At 42.8% G+C, this 19,584-nt stretch overlaps 1 protein-coding gene across 3 annotated transcripts in view; it reads left to right on the top strand.

Moving 5' to 3' along the window:
- The first annotated feature begins 4,489 nt into the window (after positions 1–4,489).
- LOC135090002 (cytosolic Fe-S cluster assembly factor nubp1-like) overlaps positions 4,490–19,584 on the top strand; it is a 16,669-nt gene continuing 1,574 nt past the window's right edge. The window contains exons 1-9 of one of the 3 annotated variants that reach the window (XM_063986206.1): positions 4,502–4,559; positions 5,539–5,643; positions 7,553–7,686; positions 11,343–11,444; positions 12,258–12,348; positions 13,282–13,436; positions 14,227–14,337; positions 14,723–14,909; positions 19,119–19,553. In XM_063986206.1, the coding sequence (XP_063842276.1) occupies positions 4,517–4,559; positions 5,539–5,643; positions 7,553–7,686; positions 11,343–11,444; positions 12,258–12,348; positions 13,282–13,436; positions 14,227–14,337; positions 14,723–14,909; positions 19,119–19,129 (939 nt within the window). In that variant the 5' untranslated portion in view covers positions 4,502–4,516 and the 3' untranslated portion in view covers positions 19,130–19,553. Of the gene's footprint in view, positions 4,610–5,538; positions 5,644–7,552; positions 7,687–11,342; positions 11,445–12,257; positions 12,349–13,281; positions 13,437–14,226; positions 14,338–14,722; positions 14,910–19,118; positions 19,554–19,584 lie in introns of those variants that run through there. The other 2 variants (XM_063986205.1, XM_063986204.1) reach the window with 2 other exon arrangements.

The following is a 19,584-nucleotide window of genomic DNA, read 5'->3' as shown; positions in this document are numbered from 1 at the left end:
CGGGGTCTGTTCACCTCATTGTTTTTCCCTTCCTCTCTCTCCCTCTATTTTTCAGTATTAACTTTTTTTTTTTGACTGACCGTGTAGTGACAACCTCTGAGCCTTATAATTACATTTTTGATGCGGTGGTTTCCAAAATCTATCCAATCTGGACTCAATTGTTGCCACCAAGTCTGTTTTCAACCCCCACTCATCACGGTAGGGAAACGAATACTGTATTTCATCACATCCAACTCAGCTCTCGGCTTGTGGATACTGTTTGTGCCCTCTTTGTTATGTTGTCAAACCTCAGTCCGTATTCTGGGAACACTCGGCTTTCTTACCACGACTACTTTCAAAGGCTACAGAAATGGTGAGACGTGTTATCAAGTCTTTCTCCTGATGACAATGAAAAAATCGTCTTGATCTGTCACCCTTATATAATAATAATAATAATAATGATAATAATAATAATAATAATAATAATAATAAACTTCAACTAGAGCCTTTTGAAAGTAGTGCTGCGCGGAAGTGTTTCAGAATACGAGTCTGAAGGGACCCTCAGTCATATTTCCCAGTTACGAGTTTCTGTACATGCCAGAGTATCTTTCTCACCGTCCTGTACTGCTTCCCACAGGCGGAAGCAGAGCCCGTCGCTGATGGGGCTGTGATTTATCGAGGTGGTGCGTGCATGGAACAAGTGTGTCTGTGTGGATAGCGTGGCGGCAGCGATGATTGTGTGAAGCATTCGGTTTTTGTACAGGCGGAGTCTTTGCAGACATATGTGGTAGTGTGACAGGTGTGTGTGGGGGGGGGGGAGGCCGTGGCGGCTCCAGGCGTGAATCTGTGACACACCATCCAGGTGGGGGAGCGAGATCCTTCTGCCATTGAATTTGCAAGGATATGAAAATCAGTTACTGACGAAGAAAATTTTGGTGTCTTGTCTGTAAAATGCACACAAAGTACATAGAGGAGGAGGCAGTAGACACCTGCCGAAACGATAATTACTCCCAGTGAGGTCTAAAGCACTGTTCAGGGGCTGCTGTGAACTTATCATTAAACCCAGTTGTGACCTCACTGAACGTTTCCCTTTGTGTCTCACAACACAAGGGGGCAGTCACAGCCTGCCCTCTAAAGACAACTCTCTTCCTCCACACAAAACTACAAGCACCTAATAACACCCACACCCTTCACTCAAAAATTTTAAAATCATCATGGCGACTCCTACACCAGCCTCGGAGTCCCCATCTGGGGAGGGGACCATAAATGTCCCCAGGTCGGACTGCCTTTCCGTCGACGACCCTAAGTGTCTTGATACCCCCCTCAACTTTTTCTTCATTAACTTCTGCAACATTCGCGGTCTAAGATCTAATTTTCAATCTGTAGAACACCACCTCTCCTCTTCTAAACCTCATCTTCTTTTCCTCACTGAAACTCAGGTGTCTGAGGCAACTGACAGTAGCCCCTTTTCTGTTTCCTCCTACTTTCTCTATCCTCATTTTCGATCCAAAGCTGGATGCTGCGTTTATGTGCGCAATGACTTAACCTGCTCTCGTGCCCACGCTCTTGAATCTTCCGAGTTTTCCACCATCTGGCTACGACTACAGAGTCACTCTCATACTAAATTTATCTGTGCTGTATACCTCTCTCCTAACTCCTCTGACTATAAGAAATTCTTTGACTACTTAACTTCCAAAGTGGAGCACATTCTGACCCTCTTCCCTTTTGCAGAGATCTCCATTCTTGGAGACTTCAATGTTCACCACCAGCTTTGGCTTTCCTCTCCCTTCACTGACCATCCTGGTGAACTAGCCTACAACTTTGCTATCCTCCATGACCTAGAGCAATTGGTGCAACATCCTACTCGCATTCCTGACCGTCTTGGAGATACGCCCAACATTCTTGACCTTTTCCTGACCTCTAATCCTTCTTCTTATGCTGTCACCCTTTCTTCTCCGTTGGGCTCCTCCGATCGCAATCTCATATCTTTATCTTGTCCTATCACTCCAATCCCTCCTCAGGATCCCCCTAAGCGAAGGTGCCTCTGGCGTTTTGCCTCTGCTAGTTGGGGGGACCTGAGGAGGTATTTTGCTGATTTTCCTTGGAATGACTACTGCTTCCGTGTCAGAGACCCGTCTTTGTGTGCTGAGCGCATAACAGAGGTGATGGTGTCTGGCATGGAGGCGTACATTCCTCACTCTTTTTCTCGTCCTAAACCTTCTAAACCTTGGTTTAACACAGCTTGTTCTCGTGCTATACATGATAGAGAGGTGGCCCACAAAAGGTACTTAAGCCTTCCATCACCAGAATCTCATGCACTTTATATTTCTGCCCGGAACCATGCCAAGTCTGTTCTCCAACTAGCCAAAAACTCCTTCATTAACAGAAAATGTCAAAACCTTTCAAGATCTAACTCCCCTCGTGATTTCTGGCATCTAGCCAAAAATATCTCCAATAACTTTGCTTCTTCTTCTTTCCCTCCTCTACTTCAACCAGATGGCACCACTGCTATCACATCTATTTCTAAAGCTGAACTCTTTGCTCAAACCTTTGCTAAAAACTCTACCTTAGACGATTCTGGGCTTGTTCCTCTCTCTCCTCCACCCTCTGACTACTTCATGCCACGTATTAAAATTCTTCGCAATGATGTTTTCCATGCCCTCGCTGGCCTAAACCCTCGGAAGGCTTATGGACCTGATGGGGTCCCTCCTATTGTTCTCCGAAACTGTGCCTCCGTGCTTGCACCTTGCCTAGTCAAACTCTTTCAGCTCTGTCTGTCAACATCTACCTTTCCTTCTTGCTGGAAGTTTGCCTACATTCAACCTGTTCCTAAAAAGGGTGACCGTTCTAATCCCTCAAACTACCGTCCTATTGCTTTAATTTTCTGCCTATCTAAAGTTTTTGAGTCTATCCTCAACAGGAAGATTCTTGAACATCTATCACTTCACAACGTTCTATCTGATCGCCAGTATGGGTTCCGCCAAGGCCGCTCTACTGGTGATCTTCTGGCTTTCCTTACTGAGTCTTGGTCACCCTCTTTTAGAGATTTTGGTGAAACTTTTGCTGTTGCCTTGGACATATCAAAAGCTTTTGATAGAGTCTGGCACAAAGCTTTGATTTCCAAACTACCCTCCTACGGTTTCTATCCTTCTCTCTGTAACTTCATCTCAAGTTTCCTTTCTGACCGTTCTATTACTGCTGTGGTAGACGGTCACTGTTCTTCTCCTAAATCTATTAACAGTGGTGTTCCTCAGGGTTCTGTCCTGTCGCCAACTCTCTTCTTATTATTCATTAATGATCTTCTAAACCAAACTTCTTGTCCTATCCACTCCTACGCTGATGATACCACCCTGCACTTTTCCACGTCTTTTCATAGACGTCCAACCCTTCAGGAGGTAAACATATCACGCAGGGAAGCCACAGAACGCCTGACTTCTGATATTTCTAAAATTTCTGATTGGGGCAGAGCAAACTTGGTATTGTTCAATGCCTCAAAAACTCAATTCCTCCATCTATCAACTCGATACAACCTTCCAGACAACTATCCCCTCTTCTTCAATGACACTCAACTGTCCCCCTCTTCTACACTGAACATCCTCGGTCTGTCCTATACTTATAATCTGAACTGGAAACTTCACATCTCATCTCTAGCTAAAACAGCTTCTATGAAGTTAGGTGTTCTGAGACGTCTCCGTCAGTTTTTCTCACCCCCCCAGCTGCTAACTCTGTACAAGGGCCTTATCCGTCCATGTATGGAGTATGCTTCACATGTCTGGGGGGGTTCCACTCATACTGCTCTTCTAGACAGGGTGGAATCAAAAGCTTTTCGTCTCATCAACTCCTCTCCTCTAACTGACTGTCTTCAGCCTCTCTCTCACTGCCGCAATGTTGCATATCTAGCTGTCTTCTACCGCTATTTTCATGCTAACTGCTTTTCTGATCTTGCTAACTGCATGCCTCCCCTCCTTCCTTCTTCTTTCTCTCACCCCTATTCTGTCCACCTCTCTGACGCAAGAGTTAACCAGTATTCTCAGTCATTCATCCCTTTCTCTGGTAAACTCTGGAACTCCCTGCCTGCTTCTGTATTTCCACCTTCCTATGACTTGAATTCCTTCAAGAGGGAGGTTTCAAGACACTTATCCACCAATTTTTGACCACTGCCTTGACCCTTTTACGGGACTGGCATTTCATATATATATATATATATATATATATATATATATATATATATATATATATATATATATATATATATATATATATATATATATATATATATATATATATATATATATATATATATATATATATATATATATATATATATATATATATATATATATATATATATATATATATATATATATATATATATATATATATATATATATATATATATATATATATATATATATATATATATATATATATATATATATATATATAAACATAATAAGATGATAAAAAGCGACTTGTGATAGTAAGAGTACAGTACAGAGTGGGAGACAAGTTGACGCAAGAGGGACCGTCTGCCTACATGGGAATCAAAACATTGGTCAGTTCTCGCCGCTCAGTCAAAGGTGGGTGACGTGCAGCGCCATGACCTCCGTCCCGCAGAATGCCCCGGAGCGTGAGTTTTGCATAAGATAAGATAACGTTTGTTAACCTGATATTATTTCAGTATTATCCTATTTTCATCTTCTCATGTATTAGTTGTGTCAGAAGAAGACCACAAGCAAGGTAATACGGCGTTCCTCAAAGTAATATTAATCACATTGTCAGATAGATAACAGCAGTAGTTTCGGTGATGAGTGTGGCGCCGCACGGGTGTTGATGTCAATTGTCTTGACCACAGCAAGGTACTGGGTGGGGAGAGGTGTCATGGCAAAAAGGTTATTTTATTCAAAGTTTTGTATATTTGGTCAAGTGTGGTGTCCAGACTAGGAGTGGGTTGTCACACACCGCATGACATTACTCCACACACTGACACAGACATCATGAACAACAAAGCATTAGAAGTGCTTGCCAAATAACCATGAAATTTTTTCTCCATGACTATGACCAGATGAATATGATAGTAATTGGGGGCAGAGCCACTTGTGTGAGACAGGGACATGTGAAGCTGCACCGCCTGGTTCTTTGACATTGGTCCTCCACTCTGTACTGTTGTCGTACAAGGTCACCACATTACTTAACCATACTAATGTTGTGGTAATTTTGGCTTCTGTGAATTGTACTTAAGAACATAGAAAATAAGGGAAGCTGCAAGAACATAGAAAATAATTGAAGCTGCAAGAAGCCATCAGGCCTACACATGGCAGTCCCTGCATGAAACATGCCTACCTATTTCCACTATCACCATCCATGAATTTGTCTAATCTTTTCTTACAGCTTGCTAATGACTCGACACTAACAACTGGATTGCTGAGTCTGTTCTATTCACTGCCACTCTATTTAAGAACCAATTCCTTCCTATCTCTCTCTCTCCAATCTAACTTTTTCAAACCTGAACCCATTATTTATTGTTGTATCCTGACTACACCATTGCTCAACCTGCAGACTGCCCTGGCACCAACAGCCAGGATGCGGGGAAGGCAGACGCCTGTGCTGGCTGTCCCAACCAGCAGGTGTGTGCCTCGGGAGCTGCTGCTGCTCCAGATCCAGGTATGCGTGTGTGTGTGTGTGTGTGTGTGTGTGTAGTGAACCTTTTCTTTCAGAGCACTGGTGTCTTTCCCTCGGGTCACCTACAGCGTGTGTGTGGCATGTCTGTGTGTTGGTGGTGGTGCCTCCATGGGTTTGTGTTGATGGTGGTGATGGCAGCTTTGTTATGTGCAATGTGTGTCCTGTACTGGTGCCTCTGTCCTGCTAATCTATTTCTCCTTCTTTCTTTTGTTTGTTTCTTATTTTACTCTTGTATTTTTCTTTTCATTTCTCCTTATAGTTTGTGTTCCATTTGTTTCTCAATCTTTCTCCTCTCCTTTTTTTTTTTTTTTTTTCCCCTATTTTGTTGTTTATTTCTTCTCTAGTGGATTTCTGTTCCTGCATTCACTTAAAGTTAACTGCATCACAAGCGCATCCTGCAGGAAGAGTCTCCACCACCCTCCACCCAGTCACTCCCTCCAGGCTCTTTCAAGGCTTCTGTCCTCACTGGCAACTGTCTCACTCATACATACTTCTTTACACTTTACTTTCACCTTCCTGTGGCTCTCCTCTCTCTGGATGTTTTATAATTTGAATTTTGTTGTTGAAACCTTGCCTAGTGTAGAAAATGGTGAGCCTTGCCTAGTGTAGAAAGTTTTTGAGGTGAGTCCTGATGCTGTACCTGGTATGGGCCAGTGTGTGGACTTGATGTATGGAAGCCTTGCTGTGGAGAGCTCTGTCTTGCTGGAGTGTGCGAGTGGAGATAAGGAGAGGATTGGAGCATTCAAGGACAGGAATCAATGGACACTGCCATTCCTGTTCTGTGGAGGAAGTTTTTAGGACTGAGCATCACACACTTATAGACGGCTGGATTGCTGGGCAAACTTTTTATTTCATATCTTTGTGTATGCCATAAGTAAGTTGGCTCACTGGGTGTAACAGACATGTTCATACAACACTCCTGTGACACCAAACCACTCTTTTTACCTATCCTCAGGCTGTCCTACAAGACACTGTATCACATCCATTGCTTCTTGTTATACCATTACCAAGAGACTTGGATGAAAAAAAGCTGTTTGACAATGACTTCCTGTGATATCTTATGCTTGGTCTTTGCACAGGTTTTATTGCAAGCTTAACTAGTATGTATATTAGTTTTTATTTTATTTATAGCCATGAAATGTACTATGCCTTGGTTGCTTTAGTGTGGAGGAACTGTGTGAGGTGGAAGAGAGTAAGTGCTCACTGTTTTTACTCCCGCTCAAGTCTGGCCTACAAAGGTTCGTGTCTGGCCAGGAGGTTCTGAACTCCTTTGATGAAACACTTCACTGATACATCTGATGAAATGCTTCAGTACACCTTATTGATAACATGAGTGAGATGCTTCAATACACAACAGTTGCTAATTTTTTGTTTAGTGTCAAAAGCATTTCATCTTATCAACTACTCACTGCTAACTGACTGTCTTCAGCCTCTCTCTAATTGTCACATTATTGCATCTCTTGCTATCCTCTGCCACATTTTTCACACTGACTGCTCTTTTGATCTTGGTAACTGCGTGCCTCCCTTCCTCCCATGGCCTCGCAGCACTAGACTTTCTTCTTTCTTTCACCCCTATTTGTCCACCTCTCTAATGTAAGAGTTAACCAGTATTCTAAATAATTCATCCCTTTCTCTGGTAAACTCTGGAACTCCCTTCCTGCTTCTGTATTTCCTTTTTCCTATGACTTGAACTCTTTCAAGAGGGAGGCTTCATGACTCATCCTCCAATATTGGATGACATTTTTGACACTTCTTTTGGGACTGACACATCAGTAGACTTTCTCCTTTGCTCTTTTTGTTGCCCTTGGCCATTGCCCCTCCTGTATAAAAAAATAAATAAATAAAATGAAAGTAAAAATAAAAAATCATAATGATGGCATGTGTTGCACAGACCTGGCGGTGGTGAGGGAGCGCCTGGCATCCGTCAAGAACAAGGTGCTGGTGCTGTCTGGCAAGGGAGGTGTGGGCAAGTCCACTGTGAGTGCCATGCTGGGCCGCGCCTTGGCCCTCGACGACTCCAAGGAGGTGAGCTGCACTGCCACACTCCATGTCACCCTTCCACTCACTGTTGTTTGTGTCACACTGACGGTGTCTCATGTTTAGTGCTGATTAGTGGAGTGATCAGTATGTGAGCTGATGTTAGTTTTGAAACTTATTTAGTGCAGAGTGATTGCTATTATTTATTTATTTCATTGAATATAGATGAAAAGTTATTGAAGTAGGATTGAAACAGTAGAAATGAGTTACTGAAGGGATGCTTGTGGTGGGAGCAGAGTGGACAGTGAGAAGAATTAGTGTATCAAAGATTTGCTGTGCTTTGTAAGAGAGGAATTGAAATGTAGGATGGTGAAAGTGATAAAATGCAGTAACCCATGGATATACTGTAGTAACTGTTAATTGTAAACTCAAACTCCTGCTTGCTGCTGCATTCCCTCTTGCCTGTGACTTGAAATCTCTCAAGAGGGAGGCTTCAAGAGATCTCTCCACTTGATTTTGGATATTTATGTTCTTTTTAGGGACTGGCACCTTTAGTTTCTCTCTCTCTCTCTCTCTCTCTCTCTCTCTCTCTCTCTCTCTCTCTCTCTCTCTCTCTCTCTCTCTCTCTCTCTCTCTCTCTCTCTCTCTCTCTCTCTCTCTCTCTCTCTCTCTCTCTCTCTCTCTCTCTCTCTCTCTCTCTCTCTCTCTCTCTCTCTCTCTCTCTCTCTCTCTCTCTCTCTCTCTCTCTCTCTCTCTCTCTCTCTCTTCTTTTCCTTTGGTCAGAGCCTCTTGTAGGACAGGACAGCTCTGAACGCAGCCCTCCCTCACTTAGTGAGCAGTACAGTGATGCTCTCTGGTGTCATTTAGGTTAGCTGTCCACTGTACTGAGCATCATGACAGACTGAGAGAGACAACTGTTTATTGATGAGTGTTGCATGGCTGTGCATTAAACACTGAACACATGTTTGTATGTAAATAAGAATACATCTGTATAAAATCTAGTTTAGACATTGTGAGTGACTGACATAAAAAGTAAAACCAGAAAACTATACAAAAAAATAAATATTCATTGACTGTAAAAATAAAGCATTAAAATTTATTACAAATTAGTTAAAAAAAAAAATAAAAATAAAAAATACCAAAAAAACTAAATAAAACAGTTAGTTAGCAGTAAAGTGAGTTGACCTTGACTCACAATGAACTATATTCTTAAATACTTGTGTGCCCCACTACTTTCCAAAGGCTCTGCTTGGAGTGATACAGGTTTTTAAGTGTGTCTTTATGGTTCAAGTGACAGATTAACAAATCTAATAGGAAAACCACTCTTGAGAACCCAGCTTATCTTTGTGGCCTTGGAAAGTAGTAGTGGTGAGACCAGTGTTTCTGAATATGGGCCAACACATACACTACAATACATACACACAACACTGGGAGTCCTTGGTTGATGGCAGTCTTGACTTGAGCCATTTCATAATTATGTGCATTTTGCTTTGCTCATATATATATATATATATATATATATATATATATATACGAGGTGTGTCATTAAAGTTCCAGGACTGGTGTCCTAAAAGATGAATTTCAAACCCAAGCCACAAACCACCATATTTCCCCTTCAAAGTAATCCTTCTGGAGTATACAACTGCGCTCCCAACCCTCTACAGTCACTAATCTTTTTCTTACGTGCTTTTAAAATCATGTCCTCTGTTGCAGGTCGTTTAACAATGAGCGCTGAACAGCGAACAAACTTGAAGTTTTTGGTGCAGTTGGGGAAAACGCCGTCAGAAGCACTGGGTATGCTGCAAAAAGTGTACGGGGATGAGACAATGTCACGCTCACGTGTTTTTGAGTGGTGCAAGAGGTTCAAAGAGGGCCGGGAGGACGTGGAAGATGACCCCAGGAGTGGAAGACCCTCAACGAGCAGGAATGAGGCCAATGTTGAGCGTGTCAAGCAGATGGTGCGTGACGATCGTCGGTTGACTGTTCGAAAGATCGCAGATGAGCTTGGCATGAACCACAACAGCGTGTGGAAGATTATCACTGAAGATCTGGGCATGCGGAAAGTCTGTGCGAAGATGGTGCCGAGACTCCTGAACGATGACCAGAAGGGACGACGCATGCAGGTGTGTCAGGACATCCTCGAGCGTCTGGAAACTGAACCAGACTTGCTCAGGAGAGTCATCACCGGCGATGAGTCCTGGGTATTTGAGTACGACCCGGAGACCAAACGCCAGAGCCTTCAATGGAAGAGTCCGGCGTCGCCACGGCCGAAGAAAGCAAGGCAGTCCAGGTCCAGCTTCAAGGTCATGTTGATCGCTTTCTTCGATGTGAGGGGCATCGTCCACTGCGAGTTCTTGCCACAGGGCCAGACAGTCAACCAACATGTGTACAATGAAGTACTGCGGCGTCTGCTTCGTGCAGTGCGCGAGAAGAGGCGGGAGTTGTGGCAGGGCAACTCGTGGCTGCTTCACCACGACAATGCGCCTGCTCACAATGCCCTGAGCATCAGAGAGTTCTTGGCCAAGAAGAACATCGCCGTGCTGGAGCAACCGCCCTACTCACCTGACCTCGCTCCGTGCGACTTCTTCCTCTTCCCCAAGCTCAAGGAGGTCATGAAGGGGACCCGTTTTGATGATGCGGACGACATCAAAAAGGCCGTGACGACGGAGCTGAGGAGCATCCCGCAAGAATCCTTCCAGCAGTGCATGCAAGCCTGGCAGAGAAGGATGGACAAGTGCATGCGGTGCCAGGGGGATTACTTCGAAGGAGATAACCTATAGTTTGTAGCCTGGATGTGAAATAAAACTTGTGTGGCACCAGTCCTGGAACTTTAATGACACACCTCGTATATATATATATATATATATATATATATATATATATATATATATATATATATATATATATATATATATATATATATATATATATATATATATATATATATATATATATATATATATATATATATATATATATATATATATATAATTTATTTATTTATTTTATTTTTATTTTTTTTCAGTGCTACACTTACACTGAGGGTAGCAGCATGCCCTCCAATATGCTCACCTCTTACTTTTATAGTACACCACACACACATACTGCACCAAACAGTCTTTTCTAAATTAAATAAAAGATAAAAACAATGCAAAGAATTAGTGAACTGGTGAGTGTAGTGAAGGAATTCATCATCATGTAGCAATAGACTGAGGAAGGAAGTGTCTGTCAGGTTCAGTGCTTACTTAGGATGGTTCTGACACGCCAAAATAATGTTTATGATGCAGCCCAGGAACAGAGCTCCACCACTGTTGTAATATCATCCAGAAATGTTCTTTAACTCCAGTAACACTGGCAAAACTGCACTGAAGCACAGCCAATGCTGCTGCTTATCTAACTGTTTTTCATCTGATGAAACAGAAAACAGATCACCTTAACAAAAGTACAATAAAAAGTGCAATTACTTATGGCTCACTCACTTCCAATATAACCATACCTTTGCCACATTGCATTATTATTCTTCCCAATGCATTAAATATAATGATCTTACTTGTCATCATCTTCATACTAAGAATACATCCTGCATGTCACTCAAGTGAACAAATGTAACTCAAGGACACCCTGTATATGGATTGTGTGAGTTGTTCAGTCTTCCCAGTCATCCTTCCTGTGGTAACACTGCCCCTCCCATGTGTCCCTGGCAGGTGGGGATCCTTGACATTGACATCTGTGGGCCGTCTCAGCCACGGGTGTTGGGGGCAGCAGAGGAGAAGGTCCACTCTTCAGGTGCTGGCTGGTCCCCTGTGGTAGGTGGCAACTTCCAGGTTCCTGTGTTGTTTTGTACTGTTGAGGAAAATCTCTTAACCTGGGATAAGCCTCAGTGGTAATAGTGTAAAAATGTGTGTGTGTGTGTGTGTGTGTGTGTGTGTGTGTGTGTCAGTCTTTTTTCTTTTTTTTTTACTTGAAGATTTAACACTTCCATGCTGTCAAAATAGTTTCCCAGTTTTCCTTTTTCCTTTTTTTTTTTCCTTCTTATAAATTTCTTAAACCAAGTTAGAGTTTCCCCAATAGTATACCGTGGTCTGAACAAAATGCTCCTGTTATTTCCCTGTAGTTGTGCACCAGAAGTGCTTTTTACTTTTTTTTTTTTCCCTTTTTATAAATTTCTTAAACCAGGTTAGAGTTTTCCCAATAGTATACCATGGTCTGAACAAAATGTTCCTGTTATTTCCCTGTAGTTGTGCACCAGAAATGCTGTCTCATGCTAGATCATTTTAAGAATTCTTGTACTTCAGCCCACACAGAGTTACAGTAATTGAAAATAATATTTTTTTGCTTCTTAATTATCCTTCACATTAAGTATTACCTAGCTTGTTACTCTGGGAAGAAACACTGCTTTCTATTTTCATTTATTTTTTTATTTATTTGTATTTATTTTTCATTTGCTTCAGATAATCATTTGTATATGATGGATAGATACTTCACATAAATAATTTGTTAGCACACACTCTTCAACTAAATCATTTGTATATAACAGGTACTCTTTAGATAGATAATTTGTATATGACAGACACTTCAGATAAATCCTTTATATATGACAAGACAGTGTACCCTTTCAGTATGTGTCTGACAATCTGGCTGTCATGTCCATTGGATTCCTGCTCAACAGTGCAGACGATGCTGTCATCTGGAGGGGACCCAAGAAAAATGGTAAGTAGTAAAAATAGGTTACCTCTAGTGTCTTTGGTTTTGTAAGAAGAGGAGACCAGAAGCCAATTAAAGGAACCTGGAGAAAGCCATTGAGGGGAAGACAGAGTGAGATGGAGGGATGGGATTGTGGTAGAACAGCAAAGGATAGGAGGCACAGAGGAACATGAAAGGGACAGAAATGGTTAACTGGAGGAGACTTGTACCTGGCACCAACCCTGCACTCATCCAGGGAAATGGTCAAAGGAGAAGCATTGCTGATTTTGTCAGTCCATAAGGTTTTATATGGAATCAAGAATTATCATCTTGAGGTTTTTTTATTTCTTTTATTTCATGTATCTTGTTTACTTTAAGAAATGTAAGTGTATAAGAATGTTGGGTGATAGGAGAGTAATGTAGTTTTTAGTGTTGAAGTGATTGACGAGGTAGTGTTTAAGCTTGTAGCTGTGGATGTGAGACTGAATATATTGACTTGAGGTATGAAATGAGTACAGTGGAGAAAGTGTGAGGGAAGCTACAAGAAGCCCACACATGGCAGTCCCTGTATGAAATATACCCTTCAATTTCCGCCTATCCTTCTCATCCAAAAATTTGTCTGTACTTATCCTTAATGACTCAGCACTAATAACCTTTTTACTAAGCCTATTCCTTTCATCTATCACTACTTGATAACCAATTTCTTTGTATCTCTCTTTCAAATCTAACTTTATTGAGTTTGAGCCTGTTGTTTTTTGACCTGTCCTGTTTACTGACTTTCAGGATTTTCTTTCACCCTTGTGATTTTCCTTATACCACTTAAAGACCTCCATCAGATCCCTGCCTGGCCTGCATAAGTTAGTAAGACTTTCATCCATCAGATCAACTCCTCTCCTGGCCTGCATACATTGATATTCAAGACCTAATGCAGAGTAAATCATGAGAAGCTCTTTGTTGCAGGCATGATCAAACAATTCCTGCGTGATGTGGACTGGGGTGCCCTGGACTACTTGGTGGTGGACACTCCCCCAGGCACCAGTGACGAGCACCTCAGCATTGTGCAGTACCTCTCCGCTGCACCTCCTGTCGCTGCTGTAGTGGTGACAACACCTCAGGTGATTAGCTTGCAGGGATCATGCCACCACTGTTGTATCAGTGTGATGCTTGCAGGGATCATGCCACCACCGTTGTATCAGTGTGATGCTTGCAGGGATCATGCCACCACCGTTACACTAGGATAGGTATTACTGGTACATGTGTGTGTACATCAGAGTGTGGTAGCTCAGGCAGCAGCAAGGAGTCCCACATTCAGATCCCGATCACAGCCTGGATTTTTCTTGGAAGACTACCCACTCAGGTTCACCTGGCCTTACATTGGGTACAAGTCAGCCAAGACTAGGAACAAAGAAGGCAGAGAAATTAATTGCCTGCCCCACGCCAATGCTCGTGATTGAATACGGCACACCTTTATGTACTATTTGTGTACACAGGATTGAAACTTGCTGAGAAATTAAGTGTTGGATGTTTAATTGCCAACTCTATTAAGTAACACTTCCCCACTGCGTCCCTTATTCCTTGTACAATATCTGAATTTTAAGAATATTGCTGATTTAAACATCATCATGTGGGAATTTTAAAAGTAAGCATAAATGTTAGTTGACTTTCATAAAACCATTCAGTGTTCCCTCCACATGCTGGTCATCTGTGATAGGGCTGAGCTCAAGCTTGTCACAATTCCTTCATCTTTGAGCTTGATGCAGTTCCCCTTTATTGCTACAATGATAGCAGTCCACATTCACAGTTCATATGCACAAAGCAGTGCTTGACTCGGGTGTTAATGTCAATTTCTTTGGCTAGGAAGGCAGAGTTGTACCTTCCCTTCATGTGACTTGTTTCCCCCACCAGGAAGTGGCTCTGCTGGATGTGAGGAAGGAAATCACATTCTGCAGGAAAGTGAACATTCCCATCATTGGCCTGGTGGAGAACATGACCACCTTTGTGTGCCCCAAGTGTAAGGTGAGTGAGATGTGTGGTGCCTCTCACCTGTTCATTTGTGTGTCAGCAGCAAAGAGTGGTGGTGATGTAGCTGGGATCCAGCAGCAATCATAGACTCCTTGCAACCAAGACCACCTCTTGGCTAGGTGGGAATTCATGTGTGTTATGTAAAGGGACAAGATTGATGGTGACAGACCACACCTTTCTTATCAATGGAAGATTTTTGGCAATATAAAAGTCAACCAGTTTAAATGAAATTAACAGAACAAAAAAATATTTACATAATTTTTCTGCCAGGATGAAACAAAAATTTTTCAATAAGAAATCTTGCAAATCTTGTATTAGGTAAGCCATCTTAAGAGCAATATGTCAGGCTTGTCTTATCTTGATGCACCACAAATTTCAGACCAAGACGGCCATCTTCCCTGCCACTACAGGGGGTGGCCCCCAGCTGGCAGAGGACACTGGGGTGCCACTGCTTGGCCAGCTGCCACTGGACCCCCGGGTGGCCCAGGCGTGTGACGAAGGCACCAACATTCTGACACAAGAGCCAGATGCTGCTGTCACTCAGGCATACAAAGACATTGCAAACAGTAAGTGTTGTTTTAAATGGAAGATTCTTTACCTGGAATTCAATCTTTGTTCCAGTCCAGCATCCCCACAAAGGAGGTAGCAAAGACTGTGTGTGTGTGTGTGTGTGTGTGTGTGTGTGTGTGTGTGTGTGTGTGTCACACACTCACTCACTGCACAAAAACATTGCCTAGGGGTAATTTCAGATTCACAGGCTTACTCAAGTTTGTCAGCACAAGAGCCTGACACCACCACCTTTTGTTTGCCCCTCACCACACCATGACGGCCCATCCCCTCCCCTACCCCCTGTGCCTGAGCCATTCAGCTGAGCAGATCAGGTACAGACAAGCCACAGACAGAGTCCTACAGGCTCATGTCCTATTTTGTATTCACATATGCTCTCCACTCAGCCTAATCAGTGTTCTGTGTCAGTGGTCTCTCCTTCATGCTGTGCCAATTGTTTGCACAATTGTGGAGAATATTATGTGAATTTAGTTCATGCAAACATCCTGACTGGTTAATCTTGTAGCCAGCTTATCCCACATTAAGCTTTTTTTTATAATGTAGGAGGGACATTGACCAAAGGCAACAAAACTCCAATAAGAAAAATGCCCACTGAAATGCCAGTCCCATAAAAAGGGTCCAAAGCAGTAGTCAAAAATTGAAGGATAAGTGTTGTGAAACCTCCCTCTTGAAGGAATTCAAGTCATAGGAAGGGGGAAATACAGAAGCAGGCAGGGAGTTCCAGAGTTTACCAGAGAAAGGGATGAATGATTGAGAATACTGGTTAACTCTTGCGTTAGAGAGGTGGACAATAGGGGTGAGAGAAAGAAGAAAGCCTTGTGCAGTGAGGCCACGGGAGGAGGGGAGGCATGCAGTTAGCAAGATCAGAAGAGCAGTTAGCATGAAAATGGCAGTAGAAGACAGCTAGAGATGCAACATTGCAGTGATGAGAGAGAGGCTGGAGACAGTCAGTTAGAGGAGAGGAGTTCATGAGATGAAAAGCTTTTGATTCCACCCTGTCTAGAAGAGCAGTACAAGTGGAACCACCCCAGACATGTGAAGCATACTCCATACATGGACAGATAAGGCCCTTGTACAGAGTTAACAGCTGGAGGGGGTGAGAAAAACTGGCGGAGACGTCTCGGAATGCCTAACTTTATAGAAGCTCTTTTAGCTAGAGATGAGATGTGAAGTTTCCAATTTACATTATAAGTAAAGGACAGACTGAGGATGTTCAGTGTAGAAGAGGTGGACAGTTGACTGTCATTGAAGAAGAGGGGATAGTTGTCTGGAAGGTTGTGTTGAGTTGATAGTAGGAGGAATTGAGTTTTTGAGGCATTGAACAATACCGAGTTTGCTCTGCCCCAATCAGAAATTTTAGAAAGATCAGAAGTCAAGCATTCTGTGGCTTCCCTGCATGAAATGTTTACTTCCTGAAGGGTTGGACGTCTATGAAAAGACGTGGAAAAGTGCAGGGTGGTATCATCAGCATAGGAGTGGATAGGACAAGAAGTTTGGTTTAGAAGATTATTAATGAGTAATGAGAAGAGAGTGGATGACAGGACAGAACCCTGAGGAACACCACTGTTAATAGATTTAGGAGAAACACATTGACCGTCTATCACAGCAGCAATAGAATGGTCAGAAAGGAAATTTGAGATGAAGTTACAGAGAGAAGGATAGAAGCCGTAGGAGGTAGTTTGGAAATCAAAGCTTTGTGCCAGACCCTATCAAAAGCTTTTGATATGTCCAAGGCAACAGCAAAAGTTTCACCAAAATCTCTAAAAGAGGATGACCAAGACTCAGTAAGGAAAGGCAGAAGATCACCAGTAGAGCGGCCTTGACGGAACCCATACTGGCGATCAGATAGAAGGTTGTGAAGTGATAGATGCTTAAGAATCTTCCTGTTGAGGATAGATTCAAAAACTTTAGATAGGCAGGAAATTAAAGCAATGAGACGGTAGTTTGAGGGATTAGAACGGTCACCCATTTTAGGAACAGGCTGAATGTAGGCAAACTTCCAACAAGAAGGAAAGGTAGATGTTGACAGACAGAGCTGAAAGAGTTTGACTAGGCAAGGTGCAAGCACAGAGGCACAGTTTTGGAGAACAATAGGAGGGACCCCTTCAGGTCCATAAGCCTTCCGAGGGTTTAGGCCAGCAAGGGCATGGAAAAACATCATTGTGAAGAATTTTAATAGGTAGCATGAAGTAGTCAGAGGGTGGAGGAAAGGGAGGAACAAGCCCAGAATCATCGAAGGTAGAGTTTTTAGCAAAGGTTTGAGTGAAGAGTTCAGCTTTAGAAATAGATGTGATAGCAGTGGTGCCATCTGGTTGAAATAAAGGAGGGAAAGAAGAAGCAAAGTTATTGGAGATATTTTTGGCAGAAGTCACGTGGGGAGTTAGATCTTGAAAGGTTTTGACACTTTCTGTTAATGAAGGAGTTTTTGGCTAGTTGGAGAACAGGGCAGAAATATAAAGTGCATGAGATTCTGGTGATGGAAGGCTCAAGTACCCTTTGTGGGCCACCTCTCTATCATGTATAGCACGAGAACAAGCTGTGTTAAACCAAGGTTTAGAAGGTTTAGGATGAGAAAAAATGAGGAATGTACGCCTCCATGCCAGACACTATCACCTCTGTTATGCGCTCAGCACACAAAGACGGGTCTCTGACACAGAAGCAGTAGTCATTCCAGGGAAAATCAGCAAAATACTTCCTCAGGTCCCCCTAACTAGCAGAGGCAAAACGCCAGAGGCACCTTCACTTATGGGGATCCTGAGGAGGGATTGGAGCAATAGGACAAGATAAAGATACGAGATTGTGATCGGAGAGTGCAACGGAGAAGAAAGGGTGACAGCATAAGCAGAAGGATTAGAGGTCAGGAAAAGGTCAAGAATGTTGGGCGTATCTCCAAGACGGTCAGGAATACGAGTAGGGTGTTGCACCAATTGCTCTAGGTTGTGGAGGATAGCAAAGTTGAAGGCTAGTTCACCAGGATGGTCAGTGAAGGGAGAGGAAAGCCAAAGCTGGTGGTGAACATTGAAGTCTCCAAGAATGGAGATCTCTGCAAAAGGGAAGAGGGTCAGAATGTACTCCACTTTGGAAGTTAAATAGTCAAAGAATTTCTTATAGTCAGAGGAGTTAGGTGAGAGGTATACAGCACAGATAAATTTAGTTTGAGAGTGACTCTTTACTCGTAGCCAGATGGTGGAAAACTAGGAAGATTCAAGAGCGTGGGCATGAGACCAGGTTAAGTCATTGCGCACATAAACGCAGCATCCAGCTTTGGATTGAAAATGAGGATAGAGAAAGTAAGAGGGAACAGAAAAGGGGCTACTGTCAGTTACCTCAGATACCTGAGTTTCAGTGACCTGAGTTTCAGTGAGGAAAAGAAGATGAGGTCTAGAAGAGGAGAGGTGGTGTTCTACAGATTGAAAATTAGATCTTAGACTGCGAGTGTTGTAGAAGTTAATGAAGAAAAAGTTGAGGGGGGTGTCAAGACACTTAGGGTCGTCAACAGAAAGGCAGTCCGACCTGGGGACATTTATGGTCCCCTCCCCAGATGGGGACTCCAAGGCTGGTGTAGGAGTCGCCATGATGATTTTAAAATTTTTGAGTGAAGGGTGTGTGTGTGTGTTATTAGGTGCTTGTAGTTTTGTGTGGAAGAAGAGAGTTGTCTTTAGAGGGCAGGCTGTGACTGTCCCCTTGTGTTGTGAGACACAAGGGGAAATGTTCAGTGAGGTCACACTTGGGTTTAATGAAAAGTTCACAGCACCCCCTGAACAGTGCTTTAGACCTCACTGGGAGTAATTATTATTTCAGTAGGTGTCTACTGCCTGTAGGGTTTGGTATCATATTAGTATGTGCAGCTAATCACACTAAAGGCAGTGTCACACAGGGCAAATTTCTCCTAGTATGCTGCCCATTTTTGCTGCCAGCTGGACAAATTGAGCAACAAGTGACATCACAGCTCACTTTCTGCTGTCAGCAAGAATGGCAAATGGCTGTGATACCAGACTTGCTGGGAGTATTTGAAATCAAATGACCATTGTACTACAAGCTGTACATGTTAAATAAAAATATATTGTGGTACTTTGAATAAAACTGTCAACTATGAACTTATAAAAACTGAGTAAAACTGTCAACTATAAAACTTATAAAAATTAAGTATATGTGCCAGTGTGTGCTTGTGATTTGATTACTTATATGGTGTGTGAAATTACTTACAGTGCTTATTTGACAACTGCAGCTGGGGAGATAAACAATGTGTTGTGATGGGAGACCCACACTTAGTTTTGCTGGAGTGTGAAAGCTCGACACATTAATTGAGCCATAGTGGATCCAGACACTTCGTGTTGGCTGTAGGACCTACTTGCATTGTTGCCACCTCAACCCTGGGGCCCAGAGTGACTGACCATGGCCAGCAGGATGCAGCCATGGCTTGTGGAGGCAGTGCTGCACAACCTATATGAGCTGCCAAATGGAGCAAAAGATTTATTACAAGGCGTCAACATAACAGCCCAGTCCCTGTCTGATGCCAAACTTGCTGTGTCGCTGGTCTCACCAGCAAAACAGGCAGCATGCTGGGAGAAATTTGCCTTGTGTGATGCTGCCTTAAGTCCTCAGCCAGGCACTGCCTACAATGGGACTTCCCAACTAGACCCTACTGCTGGCTTGTTCACAGAGGAGATAGCA

Source organism: Scylla paramamosain, chromosome 34, assembly GCF_035594125.1.
Source record: "Scylla paramamosain isolate STU-SP2022 chromosome 34, ASM3559412v1, whole genome shotgun sequence".
NCBI classification, from domain to species: Eukaryota; Metazoa; Arthropoda; class Malacostraca; order Decapoda; family Portunidae; genus Scylla; species Scylla paramamosain.
The sequence above is the reverse complement of the archived record's forward strand: the minus strand, read 5'-3'. Positions and strand labels throughout refer to the sequence as shown.